We start from the raw sequence: 16,459 nt of genomic DNA on the forward strand, positions 1-16,459 counted from the left end.
AATACCTGTATAAAAAAGTCCTACGTTACTGCTAAGAAAACTGTTCTGCAATTAATGATTCATTTCAGCTTTTATTTTTCTCAGCTCATCTAGTGGTATCTGTGGTGAACAAATAGTAAAGGATTACACTGGGATGTACCATAGGGACACCTGCACATTTCTGTGTTTCTTCTAGAAGCATATTTTATAAAATACTTCTAAATATTTATTTATAAGCCATAATAAGGTATTTTGTCAAAAAAAAAAGAAAACAACAAAGATAAAATAAGCAACAGTTTGTGCATGATTGGTGTAAAAAAAAATGGCCATTGCCTGACTTTGCTAAGAGGGACAATGGGCTGCCATCATCACCACCCAAATCTAGTTTCTTATGGGTTCCGTCTTTTTCAGGACTGAGCTCTAGAAAAGCACACCAAAAAACACAGATGAAGTGAAAGGGAATTTTGCCTATGACATCTATAGGGTCATGGCTTCCCTCTGTCATGTCTATCCTCCCAGATGATGCCAGAGCAGGTCAATAGCATGTGCAGTTAAAAAGTAGCCGTGCACTGGCCTCCGAGAGATTTGCCTGGTGACCCTCATCCAATTCCTCCCAAGAAATATCCAGGGAGAGATATCAACACTGCAAAAATCACACACCAAAGCTAGTGCTAATTAATAACCTTATTACTCATCCCCAGAGAGGTCAAAGACTAATGAGCTGAACTGAATCACAGATGTACTGGCAACAAACAACATACAAAACTATTCCCTATATTGCACTGTTGTTAGAGTCTATAAATTCAGGTAACCTCTGCAAATATTCTTAATTTATATGAAACTAAACTTCAATTAAAATTATTTTAATTCATATTAAATTTAAACTAGACTGGTAGTTAGTCTCAAGCATCAAAAAATCTTGTTTAAGTTACTTACTTGGAACAGAGGAGCAAACACAGACAAAAAATATAAAGCCAAACTGTCTGGAAATCAGAGAACTGGGTAAGGGAGTCAGAGTAACACCATAAAAAAAAAAACTGCTTTATTTACTGCAACTTGTGATTTAGAAGGCAGGGGAAACAACAGCTGAGGCAAGAAAGTGTAGGCAGCTGAGGAAAAATTGAGGAGGATGAGGATTAGAGGTAAAACATATTCCTCCTCCTTTCATTTCCTTCAGTTGATGATCGTGTTTACCCAAAAGTCCTTCAGCCCAGCGTGATCCTGGAGTAAACACTGACTTCAGAGAAGCTGAGCCTTCCCACTCTTGTCTGAATTTGATCTACAGGACAACAAACTGATATAACTGCATCATTTTGCGCATTCTCAGACAACCATCACCCACAGAGCATCCTTATTCCATGGGGTGAGGCAGTCTGTAAAACCCCTGAGACTGATGGACCCTGGGAGCTGCTGTGCTGCTGTACTCCCCAGGGCAAGATTAGATGTCTCAGCCCTGTCAGTTTCATGAACATCAAGGGAAGACAGTTTTGGTGTCTGCACCCAGGTTGCTGTTATACGTATGTGTACCTCCATGCTACAAATTACAGTCAAGAATAAATTCATATCTCTGCTACATATGTTCTGCACACAGCAGAATGGCTAAGGACTTTACTAACATAGTAAACTATAATAAATATATATAATAATAATATATATAATATATAATATAATATATAATAAATATAATATATATAATAATAAACATACTAACACCATCATTTCTGAAGAGGCGCATTATGGCTTATACAAACAGGGAATTACAGATTGGATTTCCAAAACTGTTCAGTGCTGACCTAACTCTGTTTCCACTGAAGTCAATGATGAACCTTCCATAAACTTGCCAAGATAGGCAAGCACTCACTGCCTGAGAAAATATGCCTTTAATTTCAATTAAACGGGAATTAGCAGTTGTAGTAATATTTGTATTTGTATAGATCTTTTTGTCAGCAGTACAAAACCGTGGTCCTAATGGAAGCAGGTTAGACCATTTCATTAGCTCCAAAGTGATTATCTGCTCATAGGCTTTCTGTGTATACGTACATGAAGTTGACACAGCCTGTCCCCGCAGGTGGAGCAATCCAAACAAAACTGAGGTTTGTAGTCGGGAGATGGCTCACGTGTGACGCAACCACACTGCACATGAACTGGTTTCCAAACTGGTGGTCAGACATAATTCCTACAAGACAGACACAGGGGAGATAAACAGTAACACATTTTAATGGCTCATTGCAAGGTGCTAACAGACCGAGAAGTACATCTGCCATTGTTTCATCATGGCGACACATGGAGTGAAACATCATGGATTGAAACATCATGGAGTGAAAAGAACCCAAGAGTATTCCACTGAGTAATTAGAATTAATGACAGTGAAAACACTGGAGCTGGCCTTTGCTTGAGCCAAGGCTGACTTTTTATTTATTACAAGGCTCCATGTATTTATTACTGTTATTCTTCATGAGACCAATACCAGAGGAATTATTTGCATTTTCAAAGGAGGAGCTGGAGTGCTGCTGCTGTAAATCAATATTATTCTATTACCTGATTTACACCCATTTAAGATCTAAAAGACAATAAATATTGAAGGAAAAAATGCTATGTTTTAATATTTAAAATTAATGTTTTAGAGAAAGGTGTATTCTTTTAGTAGACAGACACAGGTATTTGGAAAAAAAACATTCAGCTTTGGATCATGAACTCTTCTAATCTGAAATAAAAGCAACAACCTTCTGCAGTTTTACCAATATACATTCCTTTGATTTTTTTGAATCAGCCTCTAATACATGGATGAATGTAAATGTCATCTATTTATGCCTCCTTCAGGAATTCACTGCAGTTCATCATTAGACAAAAGAACTGTATTTTTAAACAAAACCCACCAATATCAGACAGCAATCTTCTCCCCCTCAGAGCCCTTCTGTGGTTTTCTACAAATAAACGCAAACTGTTGTTTGTTTCACACCCTTTAGCTAAAAGTAAGGCAATCTCGAGTGGATTACTACACCTTTAATCCTAGTACGTTAGACAGTAAATGTTGAAATATTCTTTTGAATGCACTTATCAGAAGGAAATGCCTTGTTCCAGGTTACTTCATTATTGAACCTTCAATTCAGAAAATACTGATGGGGGCTGAAACACTGTTTATAGGATCAAGAGGAAAAGCAAACGGTGGTAGGTACCTCCATGTTCAACAAGGTCGCTGTTAGCTATTAGGTAATTGTGTTTCAGAAAGTTCATAGTGACTGGCATTTCTTATATTTAATTGTTGCAATTCAAACAACAACATAGAAATAAAACCCATCTCTGCCTCTCAGACTGCTCTACGAATATTTTTGCTGGTAATTCTGTAATGCAAAGCCAGAAATGTCTCTTAACCCCCTACACATCCAGAGGTGGAAGGAGTTTGCAAGTGAGATTTCCACCAAGAATGGGGACAAATCCTTCTTAATGCAAACACGCTGCTTCACATGGTGCCTCTCCAGTGACTGCCATGCCAGCAGCATGTTGTTCCAGGGAGGGGGGGCTCACAAGCAAACCTTTCACTATGTTATAGACCAAAAGCAACCTCTGAAATCGCATTCAGGTACTGATGAGAAACACGGACTATAGTGTTATATGTTATTTATCCTAAGGACTGTTAAATTTAAAACCACCTTCGATTTTTGGGGGGAAGACATGACTTCACAGTGAGTTTAAGTAACCTATCCCACGAACATCAAGAGGCAGTGGATGATGGCAGCGATACTGTATCTTTCGCAAATGACCACAACCTTCTCACTCAGGCTTTTTCAGTTAGTTCCCCACTGAAGTATACCTACGAGGTTTTCCATAATTTGCACAGTTACACCTTTTGGCTCAAATCCCCAAACAAAAGCCCATCGGGTCAGGACGGTCACAAAGAAAGCTCAGGCTCCCCAGGAGGGAGCTTCTTTTCTGGAGATCAGTAGAGGGAAATCCAGGGAAATGGTACTTTCCTGACTCTTGTTTATTGCAAGACACTAGATGCAGATGAGATCTGGCCACCTCTTGCCATACTGTGCTGCCATTCTAAGGACAGTGTTATTTACATTCCTTGGCTATTTGGGAGGGGTTGCATTAACATGCTCAAAGAAACTCACTTGACTGGAGCCAAAGTCACTGCCCCAGTCTCACTGTTGAAGAATATCCAGTGGTGCCCTGCTGAGACAGATGTGTCCAATAATATGTCCAGAGAGATCACTTGCTGGGTAGAGTGTATTTAGGCAATTAGACTTTGTTGAGGGTCAAGGTGGCAAGTCTGATTCTTTCCCAAAGTTGTGGGTCTTGTTCATCTCTCTGAAGTTTGTACTCAAGCCAGTGACTTCAGTGATGTGGGCTGTGGTCTCTGGGAATGATGTGGAGAACCAGCTCTCATCTATCATCATCTCTGGCAGCACAGTAGGAAACAGAGTGAGCCACGGACTTTATCAGGTTAACTAAATAACAGATGCTGTCAGGGGCAAAACAGGAACAATCCTTCAGTTTGAAGAAATCCCCCTTTCTCTAGAGCCAGCCAAATGCAAGAGAGGACAAAGACTGCCTTACCACATCCCCTAGCTGGGGAGCAGGCAAACCAGCTTGGGAAATCTGACCGCTTCTCTCCTTGGCAGCAGCTTGTGAGTTAATGAATTCCCTAGGTTTCAGGCAGTAGACTGCAAAAATGTGTCTTACACATCAAACACATACAACATCTGTGGAGAATTTCTTTTTCTTTTGATTTACAGTTTAAAAAAAGAACAATTTTGCAGTGACTAGAATAAATTCTAAACAATGAAAAAAACAACTCATTCAAATATCTGCAGAAAAAAGTCAATGAATTGCACAGTGAATATTCAAAGTCCAGTTTTATAATTCTACCACCATTTTATCTTTATATTTTACTAAAAATTTATTTTGATAATTTTTACAGCTCTCCTCATCTGCTGGACCTTTACTGGGTTCATCAACATCATTTTGGAGTTCAGAACCTTCAGAACATTTCACATTAATTAAGTACTGACATTTCAGTGAGTGAGTGATATCAAAAAAACCTTTTTGATGCTTAAACCTCAAGTTTGCTACTGAAAAGGTGAACACAGAGATCACAAAAATACCAAAAATGGAGCAATGCAATCGATACTAAGAACTCACTGAATTAAGGCTAAAGAACGTAATTTCGCTTCTTGCTTCCAGTCTTTTTGCAGTCCCCTGCTATGGAAGACAACTCCTTCTTTCATCTCCATCCCCTCTCTACCCTGGCAAACTGCTTCCCAAACTGAGTGTTTACCCCATAACAAATCAAAGGATAAATACGAATCAGCATTCTGCTGCAAAAAAAAATGACATTAATATAAGACAAGCCTGATTCTATAGCAGCTCTCAGAACAAAACTGTACCCTACATGCACCTCAGACAGCTTCAAATACAGAGCGTGCCTTCTTTAAGGTGCTCGGCTCGAGTCAACACTGTTCTACAAATGTTCCCTCTCATGTCTGTTGACCAGTGCAACCACGTATGTTCAAGTCTAGTGTTCACTAAAATAATAATCCTAAGGTAAAATTTTAAGATTTGTCTTTCTAAAACTCTATGAACACTTCTGCAAAAAATTGGGTGCTTCCATGTGACTTACTGAATACCGAAATGTTCAAAGGTTTATGACAGCTACACATCCACAGCTCTAAAACATGCTACATGCAAAGATGCCCTGAGCATCTCTCTGAACTCCTATTCTGTTGGGTTTTTACAGTGTGCAGTCAGCACACTGATGTGTTTCAGACATCTGCACTTTCCAGATTCTCCATCCCTTAAAATTTCTGAGGCTTTTGCAGTCTCGGTATAATCATTTAAATCCCAGACACGCTTTGTACCTGTCAACAACACTGCTGGGAGAGACACTAGACATGGTCCGTCCCTCTTGAGATTTAACTCAGCAACTGCTTTTATTGTGCAAACCTTTTTAAATGTGCTTAGCCCTATTCAGCACTATCTATCATCACTGAATCAAAGAACTTCTATGTGAAGAGATTTCAAGAGATAGATTAAATACAAGAAATTCAGAAATCCAGGGACAGAGAAAAAATACTGAATGAAAAATATTTGGTAAAGTCAGATGACAAATATATAGCTTCAATCTTTACACGTTAATGATAATCAGAATCACTGCAGGGAAATATTCTGCCTCTTTTTTAAGATGGCATACAGGAAGATGAGAGAGATGTAAAGAGGCTGGTTCAAGTGGTCCATAAATGGCTAAGCACAAGCGCAGTTCCGGAGCTCCTCACTACTATCACCTTGTTGTATAGCTTCTCCAAAGGGGAGAGCTATAGAAGATAGGAACTACGCTCCCAGCTGGGCCCACAGAAGCCAAAGATTATCTTTTCTAATGGTAGAGCTTGGAATGCATCTAATGTGGCATATAAATATAATAAGATTCACACCATTTTCTGCTTTCTAAGTCTGAGAAATGTGGACCTGTAATACTCCTGACTTGCAAAATGACATATCCTCCTTATGTACCCTCCTTAGGAAACAGTTTCCTAAATCAGAACTTTATACAAAAAGCTCTGCATGTCAAGATCCTTGGTAAAGCATTCACTGAGGCTGTCTTAACAGACTTTGCAACACTGAATCAGATGTTAGGTAGTCTACCACTTCCTGTTTACTATATGAAATGAGTATACTATTAAGGGAGAGGGTTAATGTTAAATACAGGTGTAAAATGAATGACCACATCTTTGTTTTGCTGCCTCTAAACTGATTATCTGCTATATGCTTCCATTTTCAAAGTTATGCATGAGTAACAGCAAAATGCCAAACATAAAATATTGATGAAATACCAAGAAAACAAAGCTGTAAGCAACTAAATCATTCTAGGATCTTTGGGAAAGTAATCATTCCTGATTAGTAGATATTACATTTAAGTAAGAAACAGACACCTTCAAGTTAGATTTTCCATTATGTAAAAATAAAGTCCCCAGTCCTAGAAATAGTTTTTTTCCTTTAGGAAACAGAGCTGGTGACCTATGTTTGACACACAGGCTCTAGCATCTCGAAAGGTGATCCATAAACCCACAAGCTAAGCATGGTTTTGCTTAGTGTCACAAAGCAGTGAGTGATGTAATCTGGACTGTGCCAGAATACACCTCCGATGCTGAATCCCGTGCTAAACTGGCCAAAGCAGAATCTGCAGCTTGCTTCTCCCATGCAGCACAAAGCATTTGTTCTGAGAGGGCAATCCTTTTTTTTTTTTTTTCCAAAATGGAAAGATGCTGGTAGCTACATTTTTTATAATGATCTATCATTTGAAGCAATCACTTTCGCAGAGAGCTTATGCCCATAGTCTCTTCTTCCCAGAAGCACATCATGAGTCCATTTAGTAGCATCTCTGAGCATTTACAGTGAGTTCTATTGGCAATGGTGAATGCATTCTGTGATCTGTATGAAGTTCAAAATTAACTGTATATAGAGGACCCCCCACTCTCCTGTTGCATATAAGACTGCACTATACAGATGTAAGAGTGCTGGGACAAGTGACACAGCTTGGTGGATAGTAACAAGGAGCCTGACTTTATTAGTAAAGTCCCATTGGACAAGTCTCCAGGACCACTGCAGGAACATGGTTCTCCTGCAAGTTAAGAGAAAGTCATGTGCCTCTCTACATCACTTGCGTGAGCAACAGAGGCTGCAGCACAGTTGGGCAGGTAGACTGCAAGACCTGAATTCACAGAAATCCAAGTGCAGGCTCTAAGGAAGTTTTTCGGCTAAAATCTATTCAATGAATGAATGTAGACACCAAGTGCATTTTGCAGCTGCTGAAGCTGCAGCTTGCAGAACACATTTTCAGAGCTAGTCACCCCTTTGTTCTAGGTCTCTTTGGATGTTTAAAGGACCTTTTTCACCCTGGCTGAACACCTCCCTGCTGAAGGAAAGTGGTGAATGAATTTCTTTCTTTGCTTTGCTTGTGTGCAGCTTTTGCTTTACCTCTTAAACTACCTTTATCTCAAATCATTCTCTTCCCTGCCCCACTGGAGGGAAAGTGAGCTATTGGCTGTGTGGGGCTGAGTTGCCAGCTGGGGTTAAACCACTACAAAATGAAATACATGTTTTCCCTGAATGCTTTAGCAAGTGAAATAATGCTTTATTTTAGTTACTGGAAGAATATTGAAGCAACATCTTAAAATGTTATCAACCCTTTTCAGGACTCTGAAACGTAAGTCTTAAAACTCTTTAGAAAACCAGTGGCAGGAAGAAAATCAAATTTCTTTGTGTTAAAAAACAAACAAACAAACAAACAAAAAAACCCAAACAAATGTGTTTAAGAAAAACATCAGTAGTCCGTGTTGAAAAGGACTGTTAGGAGTAAAGAAATATGTGGAGATGGTAACTATAATTTATAAAACACAAACACAAATGTATAGTTATGAGCTTACGCAGTTTCTACTCAAAGTAACCACCTCACGGCAGCTGAACTACCCCTGCAAGTTCCTTTCAAACTGAGTAAAGGTGCAGAATCTGGCCCTAAGCAAACTGCATCCACCTAGCTAAAATATGCTGTTGCTGATTGATTTTTGGGGGGTGAATTCATTCTGCTTCACAGGAAAAACACATCTCTTTTGATAGAATATAACAGACTGCTAAAGCACTTGGTGGCCTTTGTGATCAATTAAGGGTCAGGATGGTTTGATAAATAATTAAATAGTATGAGGAAAGAAAAGACCAGCAACTGTCAGATACATTCTACCACCCGGCAATATATCACCTTTATCTTTCTTGAAGTCACGTGTTTGTTTCACTATTATTATTACTGCTTCATTATTAAATAATATATCATCTCAGCACATGCAGTGTTGGGGAATATAACAGCCACAGGCTAATAAGAATAGTAGAAGAAGAACGGATAAGTGTATAACAACTTAATAAAGTCTCACTAAAATCCATAACTCTTTTTGTGGTCAGGAGATAAACAGCCTGAATACACCGATCTGATTCCTGGGGGAAAACTGCCATGCTGAAGTGACTCAGACCTGGGACAAGAAGTATGCGGTTTATAACCTTTTACTTTGTATATAAAATTTAAATGTGTTTTCTTTTTAGTTCTGAAAACAACAAATTATTCCAAATTCACATCTGAATTACATTCACAATTTGGGATTCAGGTATTCAGCAGATCAGATATGGGCATTTAGGTGATAAAAAGAGCAGTGGTTTATGTTCACATTTTTTTTAACACTTACTGAAGCAAGCACTTCACTAGTAACACTGGTCTGCAGGAAAAAAATGTTCAGATTTATGAAAATTTGCTCAGAAAGAAGGTTTTTTTGTTTAATCTTTCTTATAATGTTCTACTTTTAAAGGATTGTTAGCCAAAACTTTGGAGCGGCTTTTTGTTAGAAACCACTTAGGGGTATAATTTCATCTCAGGGATTTATGAGTCCCAGTCTCATTACACCTAACAGTAGCTACACATATGGAAATTGTGGTGCACGGGGAGGAGAATATCCCCTTTCATTTGCATAATTCCCCAAGACACTGAATGAGCCCCTTGTGTAATGTGCGATATGGCTGCTTGAGTCAGGGGGATGGGAATGGTGAGACCCTGGCCTGCAGTGTGCTGTGGTTTTAGGGTGGCCATTGTCAGGGTGGATGAGGGGACGATTTACAGCTGAAGTCTAAGTGCTCCATAGAGAGCAACATGGTATTAAGTGCTCCAAGGCAAGTAGATTTAGTAACAGTAAACACGGACCAGCAGTAATATAAATAGAAAATGCTAATAAGCTACTGTGTTGCTGAAATATAGAAGAAAAAAATCTCTTTCAAAGGCTTGAGCAAAAATCTATTTTAAATATTTTCCTAACAGCCCCAGCATATTTCATAATAGCAACTTTTCTGTTTTTCTTTATAGAAACCTATTAGGCCGATACCTTCATTCTGTACTAGATATTCATAGGTCTATTTTAGCAATGTATTCCAGTTTACTCTTTTGCAGAAAAGCAGCTGTCCCTGGTTTGCATCCACTTTTTTTTTTTTCCCCTGTTATTGCCTTTGGTTGGTGTCTCATCCATATGAGCAACTCTTGTACAACTTCCCCAAAATACAATACCGTTCTGAATCTTTACACTCTGCAAACCTTAATACAGGTCTCAGGAGCCAAACATCAGAGACACCGCTTGATAGGTTTTGTACCAGTGACAAATGTGACAAAGGACTACCCTGTTATCATGTCAGACATCTGCTCCCACCAGACTCATTCTGAAGGCCAGCAGTAACCACATCCTTCTCCTTACAGCAGTGACAATTCACCAAGGCAGCACTGGTGTCCCTGGAATTGCCCCAAACTTGCTTTGGTAGAGGTGAAAAGGTGAAACTGCAAACCAGCAATCTTAACTGACAAAACCATACTGACCTGCTCACTTGAAGAACGCCATGAACCAACCAAACCTCTCTGCTTACCAGCGAAAGTAACATCAAGTGAAGCATTGCTGTGCAAAAACTAGGAAACAACTAGATAGCCCAATAAAAATGTAACCACCCATACTCACACATAACATACATACGTCCTGATTGCAGCTACACAGCATGCTTTTCAAGGCAGTAGCTTCCAAAAAAATTCTTTAACGAACTAATCTTCACCCCAGGCTGCGGTGGGCTGTATGGTTTGCATTCTGACAGCACCCTTCTCTGGTGCTGGTGACACATCCTGATATCCTGTTCGCTCTTCAATAGCCTAGTATGACTAATTGGGATAATGGCTTCATGACTTTACCTACAAAACCCTAAATCTCTCTTTAATTTATTTTAAATGAACTTAATGCTTTTTGGCAGCAGTCTGCCTTGTAATGCATTTCCTCTATTTTGATCCTTTGCCTGCAGACGTATTTTGCATTTGCCCTCATTGCTGTCACTGCCTCAGTCACTGAAAGACGCACTCAGTGCCTGATATCTTTTTTGCACTTGTACCGTTCCTAATTACACTTTACATCTCTGTTATCAACATTATTGGTGAACTCTGATGTTCTAAAATTGCTAGTTTCCTCCAAACCAAATTAAGTCAGTCAAACCAATCAATAAGAATCATAGAAGAGCTAGGGTTGGAAAGGACCTTGAGATCATCTAGTTCCAACCCCCCCGCCGTGGGCAGGGACACCTCACACTAAACCATGTCACCCAAGGCCTCATCCAAAATGGCCTTGAACATTGCCAAGGATGGAGCATTCACAACCTCCCTGGACAACCCATTCCAGTGCCTCACCACCCTAACAGTAAAGAATTTCTTCCTTATATTCAATCTAAACTTCCCCTGTTTAAGTTTTAACCCGTTACCCCTTGTCCTGTCACTACAGTCCCTGATGAATAGTCCATCCCCAGCATCCTTGTAGGCCCCCTTCAGATACTGGAAGGCTGCTATGAAGTCTCCACGCAGCCTTCTCTTCTCCAGGCTGAACAGCCCCAACTTTCTCAGCCTATCTCCATACGGGAGGTGCTCCAGTCCCCTGATCATCCTCGTGGCCCTCCTCTGGACTTGTTCCAACAGTTCCATGTCCTTTTTATGTTGAGGACACCAGCACTGCACACAATACTCCAAGTGAGGTCTCACGAGAGCAGAGGAGAGGGGCAGGATCACCTCCTTTGACCTGCTGGTCACACTCCTTTTGATGCAGCCCAGGATACGGTTGGCTTTCTGGGCTGCGAGCGCACACTGAAGCCGGCTCATGTTCATTTTCTCATCGACCAACACCCCCAAGTCCTTCTCTGCAGGGCTGCTCTGAATCTCTTCTCTGCCCAACCTGTAGCCGTGCCTGGAATTGCTCCAACCCAGGTGTAGGACCTTGCACTTGGCATGGTTAAACTTCATCAGGTTGGCATCAGCCCACCTCACAAGCATGTCAAGGTCCCTCTGGATGGCATTCCTTTCCTCCAGTGCATCAACTGAACCACACAGCTTGGTGTCATCAGCAAACTTGCTGAGGGCGCACTCAATCCCACTGTCCATGTCACCAACAAAGATGTTGAACAAGAGGGACTACCATGGAAACCTTTTTCCAGACAGAGTATTTATGATTTATACACATCTTTTTCTGTTTTGGAGTAATGTTATGTGAGTTATTCTGTTATATTCCCTGATTCCTTATCTCAGATGATCTGAAAGTCAACTTAAAACCATGCATTATGAACAGATGCCACAGTGTGTCCCTCACCAGTGTCGGCTGCAAAATCTCCACAGAATTGGCGACAGGAGGCAGTTTCTATCCAAATCAGTAGTCTAGAGATGCTCCAGGTCCCCTGATTCCCTCCCCAAGGCTTGGTTTGCAGCAGCCTCAGCAATACCCAGGTATTCAGGTGAGCTGTGTAATGTTGAAATGACCTGTGGCATTGGCCATTACCAGAGCCTCTGGGAGATTTTGGAGGCAGGGGTGTCTCATAAATGTCTTTCCTATTTGCTCAGGAAAGATTGCATGCAGGAGCGACACATCTGCGATGGAAAAGTAAGTTGCGGTAATGACACCAGGGATGCGCACAGGGGGAAGAGGGGTGGAAGTTTTGATGTTCAGGTACTCATAAAGCTGGAGTTTGAAAACCAAAGTGCTTCCCTGCTGCACACTTCTCACACTATCTTTCATCACCGAATAAAAAGTATCAGCTGTGAATTGCAGACTTCTGTGGTACTTTTGGCAAAAAAGAAAAATTCCTTTTCTACAAACACCCAAAGAGTTGCTGTAATTTATTTTTTTGCGACTTTAAGACCAGAAAACTGGAACTTGATCACTGCAAAGTCTGCCAGTTGTTCCCTTTCCCTTGTGAAATGGACAATCCTTTACTTTGCCTCCTGTTCTATCATCTTAAATAATTCAATGGTCCTACTGTTGCAACTTCATACTGCATCTCCCCCACTGATCAACAACAGATTATAATGTTGAGAGTGTTTCACTAAGCACTAAAGAGAAGAGCAGCATGCTCAGCAGTCTGAATTTCTGCCCACTAAAAGTGGAATGGTATCCATGAAAAAGAAAACTCCTCAGAAAATACGTTACAAGCTAATCAACATGAACAGCAGCAAAACTTTCAGGAAACAAAAGCTAAATACAAGATTTTATACACTAAAATAAGCAAGAATAATTACAGCGAACAAGCCCAAAGGGAGAGCAAATTATTTTGCTTGTTCATTTCCATATTACTACTTTTAACTCTAGCAAGAAAAAAATCACTCATGAGAAAAAATCTGGTGCACTGCCCCCCAGCCATATGGTATATATTAAGACATACATACCACAGACAGAAAATTGTAACACCGCACTTGTATTTCTATCTGACAACACATACTGTCAGCTGAGAGTCACAAGCAGAGAACAAAGTAATTTTTCATTTCATTCCTTTGCCTGAAACTTACTACTTCTAGACAAAACATTACTAATCCCAAATATGCAAGAGCACTTCCAGATCAGATATAAGAAAGGCAAATAAAAACAAGCTACCAAGAACAGCAACCCTCTTGTAAACTATCAGTCAACGCAAACAGTAATTTTGGGGGAAAAGACTGCTGCTACTGAAGTCTTTGTCCTCAAAAGAGCACCTTATGACTAAATATTAAAGGCTAATCTTCTGCATCCCATTTCATAGGATCTTAAAATATTGTCCTGGGAGTGCTGTAATGAAGCTGCTGTTGGGTCAGTGCAGCAGCAGGACTGAGCTATATCCCCAGGACCAACGCATGCCACTTCACAGACCTGGGTGAGCCGCAGCCCTCTCTCTGGTTTGCATCCTATGCATTTATGGGGATAAGAACTAAAATGTAAAACAACATTCACATCTGAAACCTAATCAATATTCATGTGATAGCAGCTAATGCCACAATGTGTGCAAAAACTAAGCCTGCTCAGAAATAGCGTGCCAGGGTGCTCTAGTACATGACTTCCAAGCTGACCCACAACTTTGCTGGAAAGAAGAAACCTTTATCCAGAGCTATGGCAGTATGAGTACAAAACCCATCAAATGATCTGTAAGAGATCTGAGTTGCGTTTCAAGATCTGGGGCAGAGGTGGGAAAAAACATTTGGGCTCCAGGCTGTGACAAGCAGGGGGTGAGTGGGAGCAGAGCACCCTGGGTGCTCCTGCTGCAGTACTTCGAACTAGATGATAATCTTAAAACTTGCTTAATTCAGTTCCTTGAATGAACACTTAGCTGAAAGCCTGCCTCTCTGAGCAAACAACCTCCATTGTAACTGTAGTGCAATAAATGTTCCAAGATTTTGCTGCAGTTTTAAAAAGGGTTTAAAGAATACAGTAAGTCAAGGTAACACCCAAGGGACTTACTCTAGGGAGCAGCAGTCCCATTAACATATAAAAAGAAGGCTAAAAATATGAAGAACAAAACATGGCTTTGCTTTCCGACCTGCTAATCTGCCATTAACAAGAAAAATATCTCAAAGAAATGCATTCCTACAGTGAAGTTCTCCCCTTTGTTATTGTTTTGCAATCTGATGAAATCAATAGGAAAGTGTGTGTCACAAAGGGAGAAATCTGACTTTCCATCTCTAGGACTCAACTACATGTTTTCTGGTTTAAGGCAGATTAACCCTTCAAAAAATGAGCATGTTTCCTAATTTGCATTCATCTCAGCCTTGCCATGTATGTTAACTGAGATTTTTTCCCACTAGGACTTCCAGATACTTTGCAGTTGTAACTTTGCTGTCTCACACTATAACATCAGCTCTTACAAATACCAGACCTTCTTCACATGTTCATGTTCTCTATTCTGATACTGATGCTTTTCTTGGAAGGCATCTATTAATTTACGAATGGAGTTAGTGCTTCTGAATCTTGTTGACAGAAAAGCTAGTATACAAGAAGATATTTCTGATAAAGAATATACTTGCAAAATCCAAGTAGGTTAGGGATTTTCCAACTCATTACAAATATGGCCCAAGTATGCCAAACAGCTTGATCTGGAAAAAAATGGGGAGTCTAAAGCTGGCTAACAGAGTATTATTTAGTGCAATGTCCAAATCATCACTGAGGAAGGAGAATGTATTGCATAAACTGCTTCTTGGGTGGACTGAAGCCGACCTTCCACACAAGTTAATCCAAAAGGCGACACAGCCATTCTGGAGTGAGGCTGAATAGAGCACCATAGTGGCCTCCTGGGGAAGCGGCTCTGTGCTTAAAAGTGAGCAAAGACATGGAGGAGTGGGGAATGCCCCTCTGTCCTGCTTCCCAAAAAAGTACTCATGGTAGAACATTTGTAATCACTAACTGTAGCTATAAGGAATGACGATATTCTCCATGCTTATAATACTGTCTAGTCTTTATTTTGCAGTTTATCTCGATGAATCACCGTATTTCACTTTGAAATAATTTCCATAATCCATTTCCCATCTATTTTGTATGCAGGGTGTCCTGGCAATATGTCTAAAACTCAAGGGCTGCTGATACTCTTCATACAGGTGTATATGGATTTGGTTTTTTTAGTGACATGCAGGCTATTATATACTTACACAGCCCTATGCAGTGAAGTATGGAGTACAGAGTACAGCTCTTTAGAAATTACATCTAGGCTTAAAATAGCCATATTTTGATAACCATAGAGAAATAATAACAACGGAAAGACCAAACCCATGCAGTATTACCTTTCAGCTTTTGAATACTTCTTTTTTCCTTGTACTTTCTTAAATGATATATTCAAGAGATTTTTTTTAAATAGCGAGGACTGAGGGGTGACCTCATCAATGTTTACAAATATGTAAAGGGTGAGTGTCAGGATGATGGAGCTAGGCTTTTCTCAGTGATGTCCAGTGATAGGACAAGGGGTAATGGGTGTAAACTGGAGCATAAGAGGTTCCATGTGAACATCAGGAAAAACTTCTTTACTGAGAGTGACAGAGCCCTGGAACAGGTTGCCCAGGGGGGTTGTGGAGTCTCCTACGTTGGAGATATTCAAGGCCCGGCTGGACAAGTTCCTGTGTGATGTACTCTAGGTTACTCTGCTCTTGCAGGGGGGTTGGACTAGATGATCTTTTGAGGTCCCTTCCAACCCTTGGGATTCTGTGATTCTGTGAAATAAAGCATTTTATCACAGGCAAATACACAGAACCTCACACTGTGTGACCTAAGCCCAGATCTGTTCAACCCACATCAGCAACTTATACCACTTGAACTAACTATATTACTATTAATTTTGGCTATGCTGAAGCCACTTCTCTGAATAATTAGACTCATGTGGGCATCTCCAAATTAGCTTTCAGCTGCTTAAGTCAGCTACTGATAAAAATATATAAAGTTGTAAAACTTTTGCAAAAAATTAAGTAAACACTTGAGCCATTTGCCCCTGATAACTCCCACGGGTATGGTCCAGACCACTTGAATGTATACTTCAGATGCTTAATGAGCCAGTCCTCACACTGTAAATGATTACGCTCCTTTTATAAACAGCATGGAGAGATAGGCGCCTGTGATGGGCTCCAGAGAAGGCTACCTATAACTTGTGTCCTATTCAG

The 16,459-nt window shown here is 40.3% G+C and overlaps 1 protein-coding gene across 1 annotated transcript in view; it reads right to left on the reverse strand.

The window, feature by feature from the left end:
* Window positions 1-16,459, reverse strand: part of RELN (reelin) — a gene marked incomplete at both ends in the record, with an annotated part of 292,747 nt that overhangs the window by 209,534 nt on the left and 66,754 nt on the right. The window contains one exon of the mRNA XM_080626620.1: window positions 2,020-2,155. Coding sequence (XP_080482746.1) covers window positions 2,020-2,155 — 136 coding nt within the window. The remainder of the gene's footprint in view (window positions 1-2,019; window positions 2,156-16,459) is intronic.

Source organism: Psittacula echo (assembly GCF_963264785.1).
Source record: "Psittacula echo genome assembly, chromosome: 1".
In the NCBI taxonomy this organism is placed as follows: Eukaryota; Metazoa; Chordata; class Aves; order Psittaciformes; family Psittacidae; genus Psittacula; species Psittacula echo.